Source organism: Ursus arctos, unplaced genomic scaffold (genome assembly GCF_023065955.2).
Source record: "Ursus arctos isolate Adak ecotype North America unplaced genomic scaffold, UrsArc2.0 scaffold_1, whole genome shotgun sequence".
Taxonomy (NCBI): domain Eukaryota; kingdom Metazoa; phylum Chordata; class Mammalia; order Carnivora; family Ursidae; genus Ursus; species Ursus arctos.
Genome location: NW_026622763.1, coordinates 100,483,259 through 100,505,978, shown reverse-complemented (window position 1 = coordinate 100,505,978; position 22,720 = coordinate 100,483,259). Strand labels below are relative to the sequence as shown.

Sequence of the window (22,720 nt, the reverse complement as noted above, 5' to 3'; positions counted from 1 at the left end):
CCAAAATATATATATACCATAAGCACAAGGATTTTGTCTGTTTTGTCCCATGCTTTTTCTTGAATACTTGAGATACATAAGACATTAATAAATTGTTGGTTAAATACCCACAAGTTGATTAGATATCCACAAGTACAAAAGTTTTTATTGAAGCATTGTTTTTTTGTAGCAAAATACAACAAATGTGAAGACCCTCAAACCTGAAAACAACTTGATTGTCCATTCAGCTGAATGGTTGCTCAGATTATGGCAAATCCGTACTGTTGGAATAGTATGTAGCTATTTATTTCTAGTAATTTGGATGGAAGGGTGTAGTTTTATTGCTAAATAAAAACATCAAGTTCAGATTAATATATTATGATTCCATTTTTACACAAATTAAAGTAAAAAAAGTCTTTCATTTGTGTGTAAAGTTTGGAACAAATTTTGGGAAAGTCGTGGCGTAGGCTGTTAACACTGGCTTGGTGAAGAGAGTCAGGGCTCCACCCAGGTCCCTTCAGATCCTTCTTTACTCTTTTTTATTAACACCAGAGGAAATATGAATAATAGAGCCAACAAAGCAAGACTTTAGAGGAAGTATATTTCACACTCTCACAGCTTACGAGATAATATTGTGTCTATAAAACAATTAACCAGGAAATTTAGAAATTTAGAAATTGAGTTTCCAAATTAAAAAATAAAGGTAGGCAAAAGAATTAAATATCTAGGAATAAATTTAACAAAAAGCAAGTCTTACATGCTGAAAACTACAAAATATCGCTAAGAAAAATTAAAGATCAGGGGCTCCTGGGTGGCTCAGTCAGTTAAGTGTCTGTCTTCAACTCAGGTCATGATTCAGGGTCCTGGGATTGAACCCTGTGTCAGGCTCCCTGCTCAGCGAGGGTCTGCTTCTCCCTCTCCTTCTGTCCCTCCCCCCATTGTGTGCTCTCTCTCAAATAAATAAAACATTTTAAGAAATTAAAGATTAAAATAAATAGAAACATTCCATGTTCATGGATTAGAAAACTCAGTATTTTTAAGATAGCAATTCTCCCCTAATTGATCTATAGATTAAGTGAAATTTCTTTTTTCTTTTTTTATAATAATTTTTTATTATATTTATGTTAGTCACCATACAGTCCATCTTTAGGTTTTGATGTATTGTTCCACGATTCATTATTTGCATATAACACCCAGTGCTCCATGCAATACGTGCCCTCCTTACTACCCATCACCAGCCTATCCCAATCCCCCACCCCCCTCCCCTCTGAAACCCTCAGTTTGTTTCCCAGAGTCCATAGTCTCTCGTGGTTCATTCCCCCTTCTGTGAATTTCTATCAAAATTCCAGTAAGATTTTTTTCCAGAAACTGAGAAGTTAATCCAAAAATTTCTATGGAAATACAAAAACACAGAATAGCCAAAATAGTCTTGAGGAACAGAGTTGAAGGCTTTATACTTCCTGAATTCAAGACTTACTGTAAAGCTACGCTCACGCAGAGAGTTAGAGCACTAGCATAAAAATAGATACATAGGTCAACGGACTAGAATTGAGAGGGAAAAATAAATCCTTATAATTGATTTTCAAAGTACCAAGGCAATTCAATGAAAAGAGTCTTTTTAACAAATGGTACGAGGACATTTAAATATCCACATACAGAAAGATTATTTTATAACCTCACCTCAAACCTAGACAAAAATCAACTCAAAATAAGTCAAGCAGAGAAAGACAATTATCATATGGTTTCACTCATTTATGGAACATAAGAAATAGCAGGGAGATCGGTAGGAGAAGGAAGAGAAGAATGAAGGGGGGCAAACAGAAGGGGGAATGAACCATGAGAGACTATGGACTCTGGGAAACAAACTGAGGGCTTCAGGGGGGGGGGTAGGGGATTGGGATAGGCCGGTGATGGGTAGTAAGGAGGGCACATATTGCACGGTGCACTGGGTGTTATACGCAAACAATGAATCATGGAATAATACATCAAAAACTAATGATGTACTGTATGGTGACTAACATAACATAATAAAAAATTATTATTAAAAAAAACTAATGATGAACTGTATGGTGACTAACATAACATAATAAAAAATGTAAAAAAAATTTAAAAAAATTAAAATGGAACCTCAAGAGAAACTTAATGAAAGTATCAGCTGTGTACAAAACTTAAAAAAAAAACCAACTCAAAAGGGATCATAGATCTAAATATAAGAGCAGGGCCAAATTCAGGGGCATGCATCTTTCGCAGTCACACAAGGCCCCGTACTTGGTTTAATGCCCAGCTCTCACTGTTAGGAAATTCATAATGATTTTTGAACAAGGGTCCCCCCACTTTCATTTTTCACTGGGTCCCACAGATTATGTAGTATCCTGTGTACAAGAGAAAATGATAAAGCTTTTCAAAGAAGAGATAGAAAATATTTGTGATTTTGGGTTAGACTAAATGGTAGCTACAACATCAAAAAGCATGAGTCAGGGCGCCTGGGTGGCTCAGTTAGATAGGTGTCTGCCTTCAGCTCAGGTCATGATCCCATGGTCCTGGGATCGAGCCCCTGGACAGGCCCCTGCTCAGTGGGGAGTCTGCTTCTCCCTCTCCCTCTGTGATCTCTCTCACTCTTGCTCTCTCTCAAATAAATAAATAAATACATAAATAAATAAATAAATAAAATCTTTAAAAAAAAAACAAAGGCATGATCCATAAAAGAATAAATTGATAAACTGGAATTCAAAAAAATTTAAGTCCTTTGTGCTTCAAAAGAAATAAAAGACTAGTTCCAGAGCGGGGAAAAATACTAGCCAATCGTATTTCTAATGAATGACTCGTACACAGATATATAAAGAATTCCTACAACTCAATAGACAACCCAATTAAATGATTGGCTAATGATTTGAATAGCTATTTCTTCAAAAAGATATATGGAAGGTAAGAAACACATGACAAGATGTCCAACATCATTAGTCACTAGGGAAAAAGCAAATTAAAACCAAAATGAGATACCAATGTGTACTTACTGGATTGACTATAATCAAAGACATAGTCAGCAAGACTGTGGAAAAACTGGAACCCTTATGCAATGCTTGTGGGAATCTTTGAAAACACTGTAAGATCGTTTTTTAAAAAGTTAAGCATAATGTTACCATATGACCCCATAATTCCACTCCTAGGTACAAACCTAGAAATGAAAACCTGTCCACAGAAATATGCAAATATTCATGGCAGCATTTACCATAACAGCCAAAAAGTGGAAAAATCCAAACGTCCATGAGCAGGTAAATGGATAAATAAAACATTGTAGATCCATCCAATGGAGTGTTACTCAGCGATAACAAGGAAGAAAATATGAACACGTGCCACAACATGAATGAACCTCAAGAATATTGCACTCAGTGAAAGAAGTCAGATGTGCAAGACCACATATGATATGATTCCGTCTATATGACATGTCCAGAAAAAGGGAATCTACAGAGACAGAAAGTAGATTAGTAGTGACCTGGGGCTGAGGGATAGGAATAGGGACTGACTACGAACCATCGTGAGCAAACTCTGTGAGGTAATGAAACGTTCTAAACTTGGACTGTAGTGATAGTTGCAGAACTCTAGAACTTTGCTAAAAATCATTGAATTGTCCACGTAAAAGAGGTGAATTTTATAATATGTAAATTATATAAATATATTACACCTTCTTTATCCATTCATCAGAAGATGGACATTTGAGCTCTTTCCGTAATTTGGCTGTTGTTGATAACGTACAGAGAAAGACAAATATCATATGATTTCACTCATATGTGGAATTTAAGAAACAAAACAAAGGAGTGTAGGGGGGATAAAAGGAGAGAAAACCAAGAAACAGACTCTTAACTGTAAAGAACAGACTGGTGGTTAAGGGGGGAGTGGATTAACTAGGTGAAGGGAATTACGGAGGGCATTTGTTGTGATGAGCACTGGCTGTTGTGTGAAAGTGCTGAGTCACCAAATTCTACACCTGAAACTAATGTATGTTAACTAACTGGAATTTAAACAAAAACTTTTTAAAAAAGTTCTAGCTTTCATTCTGAAAACTGTTTTTCCTCTTTTTATTCTTTTGCTCTCATTCTTTCTCCTCTCCTTCTAAAATTCCCATTGACAGAATGTCAAAACATCAGATTACGCAATATATCTTATTTTTTTCATAGTTTCCGCAACTTTTTTCTTACATTCCAGAAAAAAAAAATGTAACCAATTAACTTTTTGACTGAGTCTATTCAACGGTTAACATGCTTACTTTTATTTTTAAAGACAGTTTTAATGAGGTATAATTTACATATTATAAAATTCACCTCTTTTACGTGGACAATTCAATGATTTTTAGCAAAGTTCTAGAGTTCTGCAATTATCACTACAGTCCAAGTTTAGAACGTTTCATTACCTCACAGAGTTAACTCACGATGGTTCGTAGTCAGTCCCTATTCCTATCCCTCAGCCCCAGGTCACTACTAATCTACTTTCTGTCTCTGTAGATTCACTTTTCTTTTTTCTCTCTCTTTTTTTAAAGATTTTATTTATTTATTTGACAGAGAGAGAGAGCGTGCAAGCAGAGGGAGTGGCAGGCGGAGGGAGGGGGAGAAGCAGGCTCCCCACTGAGTAGAGAGCCCGACGTGGAGCTTGATCCCAGGACCCTGGGATCATGACCTGAGCTGAAAGCAGACGCTTAACTGACTGAGCCACCCAGGCGCCCCTAAATAGCACACTATTAATCACTACATTATATTACTCTTTAAACATGGAGAAGCTGCAAAATCACATACATTAGGCCACAAGAAAAATAACAATTGACTATGAAATGAAAAAAAAAATCTTAAGGAATACATTTTCTAACCACATTTGATAAGACCAGAACAAACAACCAGGACAAAGAACGACCTCCTTCTATCTTATTCACTGAGAAATTTTCAGAACTCCTTCCAAACAGTGCTTAGTTTAAAAAGTAAATCAAAATAGAAATTACAGATAAGTAAGAAACAAACTCTAATGAAAACATATAAAACCACAGACATATAAAAACCACAGATATACCCAAGTGGCACAGAGATAATCATTCATGGCTTAAAATGCATGTATTAGAAAACAAGAAACATTGAAAAAGAAATTAAGTTTTTAAATCTAAGTATTAAGAAAAGATGTCAAGGTAACCCCCAAGGAAACTGAAGACAAAAATGGGGAAAGAAAAAAAAATACAAAAATATAATAAAGAAAAGTAGGAATTAATTAAAACTCAAACAAAAAATAAAAAGAATGGATCGATAAATCAATAGGTGATTCTTTGACGAGAACAACAAAATGCAAAGTTTGACCAGGAGAACAAAAGAAATAAATGAACAATACTGGGAATAAGGAAAAGGATATGTCTGCAGTTAAGAACAGATTAAGCTCTACAAAAGAAATCCTTGTATAATTTTCTACCGATAAATATGACAATCTAGGAAAAATGGTTACTTTTCAGGAAAATATAAATCATCAAAACTGAGAGTCAACATGAGGACTAAATAGAACTAGAAGTAACAGAAATGTATAAGGCACTTTGAGAACCACCCTAACCCTGCCCTCTCCCCCCACTCCAGTATCAGTTTCAAATAGTTTTATAGACAATTTTCCGAAATCCTTCAAAGAACAAAAAATATCTATATTAAATAAACCATTCCAAAACAACTGTTAAATTTTCACATCACCCCAAATCATTTTAAGACTACTATATTTCTGCTATAAATACCAGATGAATGAAAGTCCTCAATAATTAGCAAACCTAATTCAACATACATTAAGAGGATCATACGCCATGACCAAGTGGGATTCATTACAAGGATACAAAGGTGGTTCAATATCAGCAAATCAATCAACATGAAACACACATTAATAAAATGAAGGACACAAGTTTTTGTTTTTTTTTTAAAGATTTTATTTATTTATTCGACAGAGATAGAGACAGCCAGCGAGAGAGGGAACACAAGCAGGGGGAGTGGGAGAGGAAGAAGCAGGCTCATAGCAGAGGAGCCTGATGTGGGGCTCGATCCCAGAATGTGGGGATCACGCCCTGAGCCGAAGGCAGACGCTTAACCGCTGTGCCACCCAGGCGCCCCGAAGGATACAAGTCTTATGATCATCTCAACAGATGCAAAAAAAGTATTAGACAAAGCTCAACATCATTCATGACGAAAACTCTCAACAAAGTGGGGTTAGAGGGAGCACACCTGAACATAATAAAGGGTATAAATGACATACCCCAGCTAACATCATGCTCAATAGTGAAAAGAAGCTTTCCCCTAAGATCATGAACAAGGTAGGGATGTCCCCTATCTTGCCACTTATGTTCAACATAGTACAGAAATCCTAACTACAGCAGTTAGGATATAGCATCTGAATTGGTAAAGAAGTAAAACTGTCACTGTTTGCAGATGACATCACTCTATACATAGAAAACCCTAAAGACTCCACAAAAAAAACTATTAGATCTAATAAACAAATTTGATAAAGTAGCAGGATACAAAGTTTATATACAGAAATCTGTTGCATTTTCTTACACTGGCAACAAACTAACAGAGAAATTAAGTAAACAATCCCATTTACAATTGCACCCAAAATAATGAAATACCTAGGAATACATTTAACCAAGGAGGTAAAAGACTTGTACTCTGAAAACTATAAGACACTGATGCAAGAAATTAAAGATGACACAAATAAGTGGACAGATATACTATGGTCATGGATCAAAAAAATTAATGTTAAAATTTCCATACTACCCAAAGCAATATACAGATTCAATATAATTCCTATCAAAATACCAACAATATTCTTCACAGAACTAGAACAAAAAATCCGAAAATGTATATGGAACCACAAAAGATCCCAAGTAGCCAGAGCAATCTTGAGAAAGAATAACAAAGCTAGAGGTATCACTATCCCAGATTTCATGATATACTACAAAGCTATGATAATCAATACAGTATGGTACTGGCACAAAAATAGAAAGATCAATGGGACAGAGTAGAGAGCCCGAAAATAACCCCACACTTATACAGCAAGTAATCTATGACAAAGGAGGCAAGAATATACAATGGGGAAAAGACAGTATCTTCAATAAATGGTGCTCGGAAAACTGGACAGCTACATGCAAAAGAATGAAACCGGGCACTATCTTACACAATACACAAAAACAAACTCAAAATGGATTAAAGTCCTAAATGCAAGACCTAAAAAATGAGTCCTAAAAAAAAAAAGTACTTAGTAAACTCTGGGACGTTGGTCTTAACAATATTTTTTTAAGGAGGCTCCATGACCAACATGGGGCTTGAACTCATGACCCTGAGATCAAGAATCACATAATCTACCAACTGAGCCAGCCAGGTGCCCCAAATGGTCTTCATGATATTTTTTTGGATTTGTCTCTTTAGGCAAGGGCAGCAAAAGCAAAACTAAACAATTGGGAACTACCTCAAACTAAAAAGCTTTTGTACAGTGAAAGAAACCATCTACAAAAGGCAACCTAGTGAAGGGGAGAAGATATTTGCAAATGATATATTCCATAAGGGGTTAGTATCTAAAACAGAAGGAACGCCTACAACTCAACACCAAAAAAACAAGCAATCACATTAAAAAATGGACAGAGGACTTGAATAGACATTTTCCCAAAGAAGACAGATGGCCAACAGACATAAGAGAAGATGCTCAACATCACTAATCTCCAGGTAAGTGCAAATCCAAACCAAGAAATGTCACCTCACACGTCAGAATGGCTAGAATAAAAGAGACAAGAAATAACAGGTGTTGGTGAGGATGTGGAGAAAAAACACTTATGCACTGTTGGTGGGAATATAAATTAGTACAGCCACCATGAGAAACAGTATGGAGGTTCCTCAAAAGATTAAAAATAGAGATATCATACGATCCAGCAGTTCTACTTCTGGATATTTATTTGAAGAAAATGAAAACACTAATTCAAAAAGATATGTGCCCCCTATGTTCATTGCAGCACTGTTTGCAATAGCCAACATATGAAAACAAGGTAAGTTTCCATCAACAGAGGAATGGATAGGGGAGATTTGGTATATATATTATATAATGGAATATTACTCAGCCATAAAAAGAAGGAAATCTTATCATTTTCAATGACGTGGATGGACCTAGAGGGTATTAATGTTAAGTAAAATAAGTCAGAGAAAGACAAATACCATATGATTTCACTTACATGTGGAATCTAAAAAATAAACAAATGAATAAAACACAACAAAAACACAACAGAAACAGACTCATAAATACAGGGAACAAACTGATGATTGCCCAAGAGGAGGTAGGTGGGGGGATGGGTAAAAGGGTGAAGGGGATTAAGAGGTACAAAATTACAGTTATAAAACAAATAAGTCAAGGGGTTGTAAAGTACAGCACAGAGAATATAGTCAATAATATTGTAGTAATTTTGCATGGTGACAGATGGTAACTAAACTTGCTGTGGTGATTGCTTCATAATGTATATACATGTGAAATCACTATGTTGCACACCTGAAACTCATATAATATTATATGCCAACTATACTTCAATTAAAACAAAAACCAAAAACCAAAACCCAATAAACAAACAAACAAACAAAAAACAAAACAGAAAACATCAACTTGCAAATTCAAGAAAGTCTGGAAACCCCAAAAGGATAAACACACAAAAAAAAAAATTCAAAAATTTTAAGAAACAAATAAATCTAGACTTACTACAATACAAAAGCTAAGAGAAAAATCTTAAAAACATTCAGAGAAGGGGCGCCTGGGTGGCTCAGTCGTTAAGCGTCTGCCTTCAGCCCAGGGCCTGATCCCAGGGTCCCAGGATGGAGCCCCACATCAGGCTTCCTGTTCCGTTGGGAGCCTGCTTCTTCCTCTCCCACTCCCCCTGCTTGTGTTTCCTCTCTCGCTGGCTGTCAATCTCTCTCAAATAAATAAATAAATAAAATCTTAAAAAAAAATATTCAGAGAAAAAAATTCATGAACCACAACCAAACCTCAAGCAATAAACTTTGATCAACTCGTCAATCCAGGACTGTAAATTCTTGGTGTGGTGGGGCAGGATTCAAAAACGTCACTCTCCCCCAACTCCCACAAGCAATACAGCTTTCTGTTGGAAAAACTGTAAAAGTTGAAAAAAGCATTTAAAGATGTTACTGAAGAGATGAAACTATGATAAGGCATTACCAGGCAAAAGTAAAGTGAAAGGAGAAACCAGGGAGGCAAGCAAGCACAGAGCCACTTTAACTTGAGGCATTTGCTGATCCTAGGGGATCAGAACCTCGCGTTGGACAACTTTAAGGGGTGAGGGGGACAGAAATGAAGTCTGGAGTCCACACGAGGGGGAGGGTCCAGCGAGAGTCCCAGCCACCACCACCACATCTTCCCAGTGAGAATAGAGTGGAGGGGGCAGCTCTGGCCTGGAATGACCTGGCTTCCCCCAGGTGCTTTCAGACCCTGACCTGTGTTAAAGAGTTCCCGGAGGCACCTGGATGTGGCAAACTGAAACTTTTTCCAAAGTTGTACCTTCATTGCAGTCCTCAATTTTACCTAAAAATAATTTCCCCAATACAATGTTAGTACACAAAGATACCAAGCAAAATAATCTTTGTGAACAGAAGAAAATGTTTCCCTTTTCTTTGTGGAAAGGGAAAAAGGGTAACTCTATAGTGGAAGAGCCTGGCAAACACCACCTGCATTAAATGATCAAGGTCAACTTCCCTGGTGATAAGGGCTATCCCCCAATATGATGTGATGAGGATGGCACTTCACCTCCCTGGTACGCTCTCACAAACCCGAAAGCCCATACCATCCAGATGAACTCAAATTAAAAAGCAGTCTACAAAGTGCCTGACCAATACTCTTCAAACTGTCAAGGTCATGAAAGACAAGGAGAGATGGAGAAACTGTCACATGCCAGAAGTGAATAGGTGACAGGATGCCTAGATGCAATGTGGAATCCTGGACTGGATCGTGGAACAGTGTATTAATGTGTATTAATGGAAAATGTGTATTAATGGAAAAGCTGATGAAACAGAAAAAAAGTCCACGGTTTAATTCACAGATGTTACCAATATTGATTTTTCAGTCTTGAAAAATGAACCACAGTCATGTAAGAGGGATAACGTCACAGGAAATGGATCTGGATGTGCGGACCATGGAAGCTTCTGTATTGTCTTTGCAACTTCTCTGTAAATATAAAATTATGCCAAAATTAAAAGTTTGTTTAAAAAATGTGTGAGTGAGAACCAGCGGAAACAAAAGAAAATAGGGCCACAGACACCTCCCATGTTGAAAGTATCAGATGCCAATATAGAACTTCTTTAATCTGTTAAGTCTTTCATAAAGTCTTTTTATAAAAGAAATCTACAGCAAACATCATCCATAATTGTGCAGTGATAAAAACTTCCCCTTTGGGATCAGGATCAAGACGGAATCATTACTATCAGTACTTGTGTTCACCACATACAAAGTACCTAGCCCACGCAGTAAGGCAAGAAAAAGGAATAATAAGTAGAAGGATTAGATCAGAAGAAACAAAACTGTCATTGTGTATCCATGTAAATCCACATATATACATATATATCTTCATAGAAGTCTGTAGAATTCAAGGTTTCGGCAAAATTTCCATTTATTTTTTATCTTAGTAACGAGCAGCTAGAAAATCGATTTTAAATTATGTAGATTTGATAACATAAAGATATCAAGTATATACGAATAAATCTAGCAGAAGTGTAAGACCTCTAGGGAGAGAAATATAAATTTTATTAGAAAAAAATTTTTTTTTAAAGATTTTATTTATTTATTCGACAGAGATAGAGACAGCCAGCGAGAGAGGGAACACAAGCAGGGGGAGTGGGAGAGGAAGAAGCAGGCTCATAGCAGAGGAGCCTGACGTGGGGCTCGATCCCACAACGCCGGGATCACGCCCTGAGCCGAAGGCAGACGCTTAACCGCTGTGCCACCCAGGCGCCCCTAGAAAATATTTTTTAGTTAATAATATACCATAGTAATGAGACAGAAGACATAAGGTTATAAAGATATCAATTCTCTTCAAATTGATCTGTAGATTCAATGCAATCCTAAACAAATTCCCGGCAAGATGTTGACAAGCCAATCTGGAGATGCAAAGGGCCAAGCTACTTTGGGAGGAGAGAGGAAAGATTTCTTCAACAGATATGAGAAGTTCATCTGAAGCCGAGGTCACTGTGACAGCGTGGTGCGTGGGGCACAAGGAGAGGCTCGCACAACCAATGGCGGAGGAGAGAGCGCAAGAAACAGGTCCTGCATACAGGACCACTGGGTTAGCGCAGGTCAGGGGGGAAAGGATGGTTTGACTAATTAAAGTTTTCTCAGGAAAAATGGATAAGAATAAAACTAGAGCCCTCAAACTGTAGATCAGATGGGAAGCAATTCAGTCTCCGATAAGACTGGACATTTGGGGGAAAGAAAATATCCACCCAGAGTAAGCCTGTGTAAAGTGGAGTTTGGGGGTCAATCACGAGTGAAAGGGGATGTAAAACCACCGTGGGCACATGAAAAAGCCAGTAACGTGGCACAGAAACCAAACTGCAGACAGAATCAACCTGGAAGAATAATCCAGAGGACGCAGAAAACATCCCCAAAGCACTTAAAATCACACAAAAGCCTCAATAAATATAGGCAATAAATTCAGGCAAGAGTCTGAAGACTCTTTTTAAAAAAAAAAAAAAAAGAAAAGAAAAAAGTGGTTTACATTAGAGCCTGCAGAGTTGTAGAAACAAATTAAGATCCCTTATTCTCCCCAAAATAAACACAATCAACTTTAAGCACACACACACACACACACACACACACACACACAGAAATAACAAGAAATGCAAAAATTACAAAACATTAAATAATTGTCATGGAACAAAAGTTTGAGACAACCATTCTGAGCAGAAAGTTAAAAAGCAAAAGAGATGAATATTCACGGGGCAGATAAAAGCTGTGAAGGCTAACATTGCTTCAAAGGAAGCATAACGTTGCCCCACAATTGAAAAAGAAAACATTTTTTGAGATGTAAGAGAAGGAACTTGGCCTTCCGCGAAGGTAGACCTGAATCTGCCATCTTAAGAGCTCAAGAGCTGTGGCTGAACACCGCGCATGGAATTCATCAGTGACTCTTCTGCTAGCATTAATCATTAATAACAACAGATGGTGCATCTAGCTTATAAAATCAATACTATAAGTCTGTCAGTTTTAAGCTTTAATAAGCTCAAGTCACCATAAACAAAGTTCAAAGACAAGGAGAGTATATTTACAATTTTCAGAACCTTTAGCAAATTTTCCTTTCTCATTAAAGGAACGACAATCTTACCAACTGAGTAACGCTGGCAATAGATAAAGCAGCAATTTACGGAAGAGGCAAATGGCCAATAAACACTGTCCAACCTCCCATGGAATCGGGAAAACGCACATTAAAACGAGATGCAACTCTTTATCCGTCACCTTTGCAAAGTTCGGGTGTGGGGAGACGGTTTATCTCGTTTGATATTGTTAAGAGAACATACTTAGAGGGACAATCTGGCAGGATATATACACAGGAAGATATCAGTAACCCTTGCCTCCACAATTCCACTTTTTTGGTTGTTGACACAAGACAAATACTTGTAAATGCGCAAAAATATAAGGAAATAGATGATTCTTATCCTAGCTTGTTGTAAATCGAACAACCGGATATGACCTGAATGTCCATCCATGGGGGCTGACGGGGTGATTTAAAAATTATGGTATATTGATTCTATGGGATAGCATGTAGCTCTTAAAAAGAATGGCGTAGCTCTTTATGAAGGGGATCTCTAGGATTTTTCACTATTAAAAGAAGAGAAAAGGAAAAGTGCAAAACAGCATATGTAATATAATCCCATTTACTAAAAAAACAAGACACGAAGTGCATATTTAGGTAAAGAAGCCATACACAGAAACGCATAGAAAAAGATCTGAAAGGCTGTGCCACAGCACTTAGTAGGACCGCACTGGAAGCTGCAGTGCGGTGGGCGGTAAACAGGGCTCTTTCCCTTGCCATACTTCCATTTTGTTTAAAATTTTATGAACAAGAATTATCATGTATTTCTTTTGTACGACATAACAAACTGATTAAAATATTAAGTAATACTATTTCTGACCCATTACTAAAGAAAAAGATAGGATTTCTGCCCTTCCTCCTCCCCAGCCCCCCGCCCTTTTTTTTGGTCGCAGACATAACCCATTCCAGAACAGAAAATCACAGTAAAGATAAAACGCCTGAAGCCTGCACTTCTCTTTGGTGGTCTGGAGACTTTCTCTTCCTTTCACTTCCTTTGGTCAAGATGACGAGGAAGAACCCGGACCCCCAGTCACAAAGATGCAAGGCCCGAGCTGATGGAGGCCTGTTCACAGGACAGGTGTGCGACCGCAGCACCCAGTGTTTGAGCCTAAGTCAGGGGTTGACCCTGAATTGTGTATTTTCTCAATGACCTTCTTTGCAATGATTCGCGAAGGGAGAGGAGGCCTGAGGGAGAAGAGAAGGTTCAGAGGTCACGAGAAGACAGCAAATCCCTATGCCAACCTCCTGAAGGACCCGGCCTTCAGACAGGCCCCCAGCCGAGCGGGGTTGCAAAACAGGAAGGGCATGTGCGTGGAGGCAAGCTCATGACCTCTCCCGGCCCTTTAGTATCGGGCCAGCCGGCACTCTTGCAAACCGGGTCGAAAGTAGAGATTCATTTAGTGTCTCAACTTCACAGTTGCTCGAAAGGCAGAGAGAGAGGTGCGAGGGAAGGAGATCAGGACTGACCTGGTGCTGAGGTCTCTGCGTCCGTCGTCCATCGTCGCACTCCGGGCCCTCCTGCGCCCCGCCTGGGCCTCCGGGGTCGCCTCCGAACCCTCTGTTGGGGTGGCCTGGTTCAGGGCAGCTGCCGAGCCCAGAGCAGGAAGTTTGTGATAGGCCTCACACACAGACAGCTCCGCCCAGACGGGGAAAAGAGAAGTGAAAGTATCTCTGAGTTGCCGGGCAGTGTTTCCCTCCTGCAGCTCACCAGGGTTCTCAGGCCCCAAGACGTGTTACCAGCAGGAGTGGAGGCCGAGGAGGGACAATCAGGGCCCCAGAGGACCAGGGCCAGGCCCCGGGGTGCGCCTGTGGGCGCATAGACACAGAAACATCTATGGGTCCTCAAGTGCTTCCTGCCCTGCTGTCTATGAGGGTTTCCGAGTGTAATGGGGTGGGCAGGGGGGACCTCCGCGTTTGCCCCTTCCCCTGGCCGACATGGCTGTGGGGAGAAAGAGAGAAAGACAGAAACTTCACATCTTCTCCCTTCCTGTGGGAGAGCCTGCACCCAGCAAGGTCCCCGCTTGGGAACACGGGGCTGGAGAGAGCCCAAGGGCTGAGTGTCATAAACCAGGGAAAGGTGCTCCTGTTACTGGAAATCCCCTAGAGGCGAGAGAGAAATCCGCAAGGCCACAGCCAAGGCGGTGACGTCGGTTAACATCTGGGGCGGGTTTAAGGGGCACTTCAACAGATGACTGGATTAAGAAGTTGTGGTCCATATATACAATGGAATATTACTCAGCTATCAGAAAGAACGAGTTCTCAACATTTGCTACAACATGGACAGCACTGGAGGAGATAATGCTAAGTGAAATAAGTCAAGCAGAGAAAGACAACTATCATATGATTTCTCTCATCTATGGAACATAAGAACTAGGATGATCGGTAGGGGAAGAAAGGGATAAAGAAAGGGGGGGTAATCAGAAGGGGGAATGAAACATGAGAGACTATGGACTATGAGAAACAAACTGAGGACTTCAGAGGGGAGGGGGGTGGGGGAATGGGATAGACCGGTGATGGGTAGTAAGGAGGGCACGTATTGCATGGTGCACTGGGTGTTATACACAACTAATGAATCATCGAGCCTTACATCGGAAACCGGGGATGTACTGTATGGTGACTAACATAATATAATAAAAAATCATTAAAAAAAAAAAAAAAGGGGGCACTTCCCAACTGCAGCCCTAAGACACCCGAAAAGCAGTCACTGGAATGCCGAGCAGCATAGACTTGCCTTGGATGGGGGAGGGTGACCCCCCGCCTCGGAGTCCTGTCTGTCCACAGTTTTCTCCTTCGGATCTGAGTCATCATTCCCCAAAGCTGGAAAAGTGACCCAGAAGACTTCATTGCATTTGAAACTGCAGGGGAAGGAGGTTTCTACCCTGTTTCCATGGATATTCTGTCTTTCCCCCAAAGGAGCGAACGGCAGTCTGGCTGTGATTCCAGGAGGCTGACAAGGACTTCTTTACCCATGGGCCAGGTGTCTACACCGCTGACAAGGACTTCTTTACCCATGGGCCAGGTGTCTATACCGCTGACAAGGACTTCTTTACCCATGGGCCAGGTGTCTACACCGCTGACAAGGACTTCTTTACCCATGGGCCAGGTGTCTACACCGCTGACAAGGACTTCTTTACCCATGGGCCAGGTGTCTATACCGCTGACAAGGACTTCTTTACCCATGGGCCAGGTGTCTATACCAGGTGCTGCACACGCCTGGGTCTCTCTGCCCCTCTGCCTTCCTCTATCCCTAGAAGGGGGAAGGACTAGTAAGCTGAGCCACTGTTGGGCACAGCTGTCCTGTGCTTGTAGCCTCCCTGGGACATAGATGACACCAGCCTTTTCTAGTGTCCCTGTCTCTCCTTCTCTGTCCCTGGGCAGTGGGCTGAGCCAGGCCACCACCATGCTGGGTGTTGGCCTACACGTGCCAGCTTTTCCGTGGGTCTGCTTCGGGCAATTGGAATAGAGGCCACCGAGCAGCCAGCGGGGTGGGGACATCCGTGGGTGGCCGCTACTGCGAGGAACACTGACACCAGGGCCCACTGGCGCTGTCCTCGAAGTAGCCCAATGCTGGATGTGGAGGCCTAGAAGGCAGGGGAGGCCATGCTGAGGAGGGACCATGGGGCAAAGGACCCACCAAGGGGACACCTCTGTGAGTGTCCCCAGGAGCAGCTTCTGTTCAGACTTTCATAGCAGGACTAAGTCTCCAATCTGAGAGACCCCTGTGGGGACCACAGGTTTGTCCCTGGGAACTCAAGGGAGGGAAGAAGCGGTGGCAGCAGCAGTGGCTGCTGGGGCAAGGGGATAACAGCCTTGGCACCTCTGTGGATGTGAAATGGAGGGGGAGCTGGCCCCTGGGATATGAGTGGGACCACTCAGGCCCTGCTCCAGTGTCCCTGGAAGGGGCATCCATCAGTGGGACTCACCTAGACCCCCTGCCCTTCCTTCCTTTCTGGGGAGACTCTCTGGTGGAAGGGGTGAGTCCGCTCCTTGCTGGGTCTCCCTGGGCTCGTTGTACCTGGAGAGGCCTGGGCTCTGTTGGCTTTTCCAAGGTCAAGTGTATAGGGACAGGAGCCTGGGGGGCTGTGGGAGGTCGGGGGTGTGTATGATTGACTGGAGCAGCCTGAGGCTGTGTGGATAAGCTCAATTTGGGGGTTCAGTTTGAGGGATCCCTTTTTTGCCACACACCAAAGCCATGACTTCCAATGCAACTTTTATCAGGAAGAAAGCTGGTATTTTGAACCCGGTCTGTTTCACTTTTATACCAATCTGTCTGCTGGTTTGGAATTCAGGTGAGGGAAAGGGATGCACTTGCAAGGGGCCCACTAACACCCCAACTGGGTCCAGCACACGGGTACATATCTCTTCCCACGAGTTCTCCTTTACCTGTGCCCCAGATGGGTAACGGGGCTGGGAGTCCTACTCTCTTGCAATTGCATGGTCATAATACAGTGATGCCGTATAGATTCTGCGGGCATTTGGTGGCAATATTTCAGCGTTGAGGGGCTGAGGTGGGGGCAGAGCCTTCGCCCACGAAGCAGAATCTCAGAGACTCCGTGGGTGGTGGCCCAGCGGCGGACCCCTGTCACTGCCTAGTTTGTACAAAGCCAGAGGGATTGCTGGGGGTGGAAGGGCGAGGATTTCTATAGGGAAGAGAGTGAATCCTTGGTAAGAGGGCTGGGAAGAGGCATCTGGGCAGAGGAGGAGGTGGTTAAGGGGTACGGGTTGTGGGGACTGACAGAGAACAACCGGGCAGCTCGAAAAAGCCGTCCAGACCACTTTCCGAAGGCCTGCACTCCCCTCTAGTGACCGTGCTTGGTATTGCAGGCTCCTTAGACCTGGCTTCCGTTGCCTGTTCGGAGAAACTGAAACCGAAATTCCTTCTGTAACTATTTAACCCCTGAAAACTAGCACTAGGAGAGCCATTCTTTCTTTCCACATGAAGGTTAACCAATTTAAGGATTGGATTCTGAGATGATTTTGAGATGCACACACAGACATGCTTCTGGCCTGGACAGAGAAATCCACACCTGCCCATGTCATCTGGAGGTAAAGGTCTTCTGGACAGGAGCTCTGGCTGGAAATGGGTGTGGTCGGGGAGACCTTGGGCATTCCCAGGGCAACTGTGCCCGGGGCTGAGAAAGTCCCACGCCGAGGATGAGGTTGGCTTTCGCAAACCATCAGCTTAATGGTCTTGGCCCAGGCGAAACCCAACCAGCGTCTAATGAGCTCTCCCCTAGGCCCAAGTCCTGGGCTTTTTCCCTGCCTGGGGCCCGTGTTTCTCACATGTACAAGCACCGTGCTCATGAGCCAGAACTGGCATCCTGGAAGATCCAGCACACTGGTACACGAGGACCACGTGGGTCTGGCCCTGGGAACACAGTGGTGTGGCCCTGAAGCTCTCCTCCAGGCTCTGCTGGCCATGCCATGTCTCACCTTGGAAGGCGGTTTGTCAGCAGCAGGGGGCCTCCCGGGTCTCCTGGTACAATGGTTCATGGGCAAGAGCACAACCAGCATGGTTGTACTGATTTCTCAAGATGATGACACTGAAATTGAAAACTCACCTCTCTCATTTGACTCTGGCCCATTACCCTGGGGCATAAAGGGAATACAGGGAAAGTTCCCTCGAGGTCAGATGCCATTTCTGCAACTTCTCGCACCATTTGAGAATGGCCAGTGGGCTTGGTCTTGTAGGTGACACCCTCCCCTCCACATAGAAAAGAGACCCCCCTGCCTTTTCCGGGCATTCCATCTATAGTCTGTGGCACTCCCTCCCATGAATAATTCAAGGTGCTGGAGGGGGGACTTCAGCCTCCTGAATGTGGAGTCGGGGTGAGAGAGGGACTCACATATATCCAAGAGCCTGGATCCCAGGCCAAGATGCGAGGACGATAATGGCTTACTTGAGCTGTGCCTGCAAGAACCCAGTATTGGAAATTGTGTCCTCGGTTTGAGCAGGTTGGGCCTGGATTTACCACTTGCCTTCAGACAAAGGTACAGTATAGGAACCCAGGGGCTATCTTGTAGTCCCTGAATAGACACAAAGTAAAGGCATCAGCCAGTTCCTATAGGGCACTTTAGGCCACAGGCAGTGTGACAAGATTTGCAAAAAACTTCTAAGAGTGGACATGTCCAAGGGCAAGCAGAGAGCATCTACCATGGGCTCTGTCACTGTTCTCAGAGACCTTGGGGAGTGGTCACAGATACCAGACAAGCCAGAAGCTGGGGCCGCGTCATTTTACATCTAAGGCTTGTGGTCCTGAGACCTCGAGACTGGGGTTCTGCTTCTTCCTCCCCAACCAAACACAGGCAACCACAGATGGGCCTTTGGAGGTGGTGGGATGGAGCGTGGTCCTCCCTGCCTCCCCAGCAGCTCTGGCAGAAGATGTAAGACAAGTGTCTCAGCTCAGGGCCACCCATCTCCTGAACACTCCCCACTCTTGCTTCCAGTGGGGACACAGTTGACATTACCACTATAGGAACCCAGAGTACATTGTTCGGTATGAACCAGGGTAGACTCTTTCTGTCCCACACACCATGGGGCTCAGAGGAAACCTTGAATGAAGACTGGGTGAGAGAAAAGTCCTAGATCTGATGGAATGTAGGAATAAGTGGTTTCAGGTCAGATGAAAAATCTCAGACCCGTGGGTCTGAGCGACAGTGTGAACTGAAGGTATGATGAGTATCTGATGATTGTTCTGCACACCCCCTGTGTCCAGGCTAGGTCTAGATTTACTAAACAGGCAGCTAATTGGCACCTCTTGCTGGAATCACTCACAAGGCCGGGCTCAGACTTCACCCCTGCCTCCTCGTCGGATGCGGCTCAGAGTAGTTCAACCTGGGCATCAGCCAGCGATGTGGGGAGGGTTTAGACACAGAATTTGGGGTTCCTCTCTGTGACTTTCTCCTTTCTAGCATTTCCCCCTCGCTACCCAGAACGTTTAGTGGCCCTGGGATTCTTCCCTGGCTTTGCTGACCGGAGGGAAGGTGGGCTTTCTACCAAAAGCAAGACTGGCCTGGCCACTCTGGGGGCCAGGTGATAATAAACAGTAAACTCCTTGCATCGGCTGTTTCCTCTTGAGTTTTGACTTCCCTCCAATGTTGGCCTGCTTTGGTTTACTTTTCAGAGGCCTCAGGCGATTGTTCTTTGACTATTGTCCAGAGTTTCTAGCTGTTTTCCACAAGAGGCTCGTTGGTGAGGAGCTCATGCCTGCAGGTCTAAAGCAGACCTCCTTATCCTCAGTCCGAAGCAGCAAGCTGGACCTGCCCCCTCCCAGACCCAGCCCTGCTTCTGCCAGTGCCCCCTGACCCCCACCCAGCCAAGGGAGAGAGGTGTGAGCGTGCGGTACGTCAAACAGGAAGCGCCCCTTTGTCGGCTGAGACGCAGCCAGAGCAATGCACATTGTGTTCTTCTGCGCCCACGGGAACACAATACCCACCTACTTAGGATGGGCTTGTTCAGGAAACAAAATGACAGAGCAAATGATATGTCTGGGGGAAAACATGGATTATTCTAGAATTCCAGTTGGAGTTAATACTTACAGACCTATACAGATAAGACAGATAAGTTGTCGCCAAGAGGGGCACCTGGGTGGCTCAGTCGTTAGGCGTCTGCCTTCGGCTCAGGTCATGATCCCAGGGTCCTGGGATCGAGCCCTGCATCGGGCTCCCTGCTTGGCGGGAAGCCTGCTTCTCCCTCTCCCACCCCCCCTGCTTGTGTTCCCTCTCTCACTGCCTCTCTCTCTGTCAAATAAATAGAATCTTAAAAAAAGAAAAAGGAAAAGAAAAAAAGTTGTTGCCGAGAAGCCTATTTTTTCTTTGTTAAAGGAGTAATCTGTTTTTTTGTTTCAAAGGACTTACTTATGCAGTGTTGCCTTTCCAAGGAATGGGGGCCACTGCCCTCCCCTGCTTGCCTCCTGCACTAACTCCCCATCCACAAACTAGGAAAGAAAGAGGCCCCCTTATATACACCGGGTGTGTGTAAGTGAGTGTTTGGCTTGATAGGAAACCCAGCCAGGCAGTTCAGTCCCTGGGCCCTGATCTCGGGCCTCGTGAAGCCTCCCCACACAGTTTACACAGAGAAAGCTGGAGAACCCTTGTCTCCTCTCAGCCCAGTGGAGCAGGGCGTGAGCCCAGTGGAGATGCCTGGGAGGCCCAGGCTGAGGTGTCCTCGCCGAGAGCCTCAGGACCTCAGGAGCAGCAGGTCCTCCTGCAGCTCCCAGGGACACAGGCACACGGCCCCCTGTAAGGTCACGGCTGAGCTCCCCAGCATCTCAGCCAACAGCCCGCAACCGAGTCCAGGTAAACCGGACTGACGGGGTGACAGGCTTAGTGTCCTTCGTTGCCCTTGGCTGTCCTGGAAGGGAGGGGAGTAGACACCCTCCCTTCAAGCATGAAGACCAGCTTAGCCTTTATCCCCACGGCACAGGGCGGTGGGACCTCAATCAACCTGCTCCATTTGGTGAGTCAGACCTCATGTCCTTGGCCATCCAGGCTCTTCCCCCACTTTCCTAACAGCACCCGGTTTCCTCTTCCCTTTACGTGCGGGAGCAGAGGACCTGCTATCAATACCGGGCCCCCCTGAGCAAGCCGGACCAGCCAGATGCTTCAGGGAGTTGGATTCTCGAGAGAAGTTTGCTTCAGAGTTAAAAAAAAAAAGATGGAAAACATTCATTCTGTGGTGGCTTCTTGACAAGATGGCGGAGCTGTTCCTGGGGCTGCTGTGCTGCCCGGCCTCGTTCTGGGGCCACGTGCAGGCTCTGCGTCCAGCCTTCCTGCCCTTTCATGAGCCACTGGGCATCTGTTCAAAGTGTGTACTTTTGTTTAACCTCCGTAAAGCTAGTCTGGCTGGCAAAGAGCCCTAACTGATAGAAGGATGTCTGTGAGTTATTTACTTCCTGTTACTTCTGAGGAGCACAGCAAATATTAACTCATTAATCCTCGTGATGCAATGAGCTACATACCAGCTTCTCCATTTTACAGATGGGGCGGGGGGCAGGTCACGTGCCCGGGGATGCTCAGCCACGAATGAGGAGCTGGGATTCCACCTCCTACCCTGGATTTGGCAACATACTCTGTTTTCTCAAACGCTAGACTCTGTGGTCTCTCACTGCAAATTAGCCCCGTTCACAACACCAAGAATAATCGGGAAGAGCCAACTGCAATTGAGGCTTAATGCAAAATAAAAGTTATGATAGGGTAGATATAGAATCATATTTACTGACATGTAACAGTGCTCATTATATACTATTTAATGAAAAGTACTGATTAGAACATATTTTATTATTAAGATGGTATAACCATTGTCCCCTCCCAGCTGGTACTCCCCCCCCCACCCCAACCCGCCCCATTACAAAGCCTAGAATAATTTTCATCAAATTGGCAAGCATGGTTATTCTCCTTACCTGGAGAGGACTATCAAACATTGTGCTTCTTAGTGGTGGAAGATGCAAAGTACGATAGCTTGGAGCTTTGGAGGGGATATCCTGATATGCGCCTCACCATTGAACCCCTAAAACTTACCTATATGGCATATATCTGAATTCCTAGTAGGGCTTATCTCTCACCATCTGGAGTATGTGTGACTCAACAAGGCTTTCAGAACACTCAACACTTCCTGCTCCCCTGCTGTAATTAACGTACTGTCATTGTGATGGTTAATTTTATGTGTCAACTTGATTGGACCATGGGACTCCCTGTTTAAACATTATTTCTGAGTATGTCATTGAGGATGTTTCTGGATGAGATCAGCATTTTAATCGGTGGGGATTCAATGGGGATTTACACTCTCTGTTCCTCTGGTTCTTGGGCCTTCAGACTTGGGCAGGAATTACACCTCAACTTTACTGGGTCTCTGGCTTGCAGATGGCATACCGCGGGGATTCTCTGCATGCATAATTACATAAGCCAGTTCCACATAATAAATCCATATCTCTATCTCTAGCTCTAGCTCTATCTCTATCTCTATATCTATATATGATTCTGTTTCCAAAACGATAAGTTCTGTTTCTCTGGAGAGCCCTGATTAATATAGTCATTGATATGGCAGACTGATGTACTGTATTTTAGAGACCAGGCAGACTAGGTCCCTTCAGGCTGTTTGGTGGCGGAGAACAGGAGAATTCATATGGTCCTGGGGAAAGACTGTAAATGTGTATTGCTGTCCCGTCCATGTGAAATGAACTACTTCTTATCCTATTTCCCACTGGATATTTTAAAAGCACATTTTCCATAGTAACAGCTGCTAGTATACCACGGGCCGTGCTACTCTGCTCTAATGACGATACAACATCTAGCACAACAGCTGGAATTGGTGCTACTACCTACTTACAGTTCTTTTCTTTTCTTTTTTTTAGAGAGAGAGAGAGAGAGAGAGAGAGCATATGCAAGCAG

The 22,720-nt window shown here is 43.5% G+C and overlaps 1 protein-coding gene across 14 annotated transcripts in view; it reads right to left on the bottom strand.

The window, feature by feature from the left end:
• Positions 1-14,366, bottom strand: part of SP100 (SP100 nuclear antigen) — an 89,134-nt gene extending 74,768 nt beyond the window's left edge. For 4 of the 14 annotated variants that reach the window (XM_044380886.3, XM_048214089.2, XM_048214090.2 and 1 more), the window contains exon 1: positions 13,799-14,360. In XM_044380886.3, coding sequence (XP_044236821.2) covers positions 13,799-13,830 — 32 coding nt within the window. In that variant the 5' untranslated portion in view covers positions 13,831-14,360. Of the gene's footprint in view, positions 1-13,798 lie in introns of all 14 variants that reach the window. The other 10 variants (XM_026491735.4, XM_044380883.3, XM_048214092.2 and 7 more) reach the window with 5 other exon arrangements.
• Positions 14,367-22,720: the final 8,354 nt, after the last annotated feature.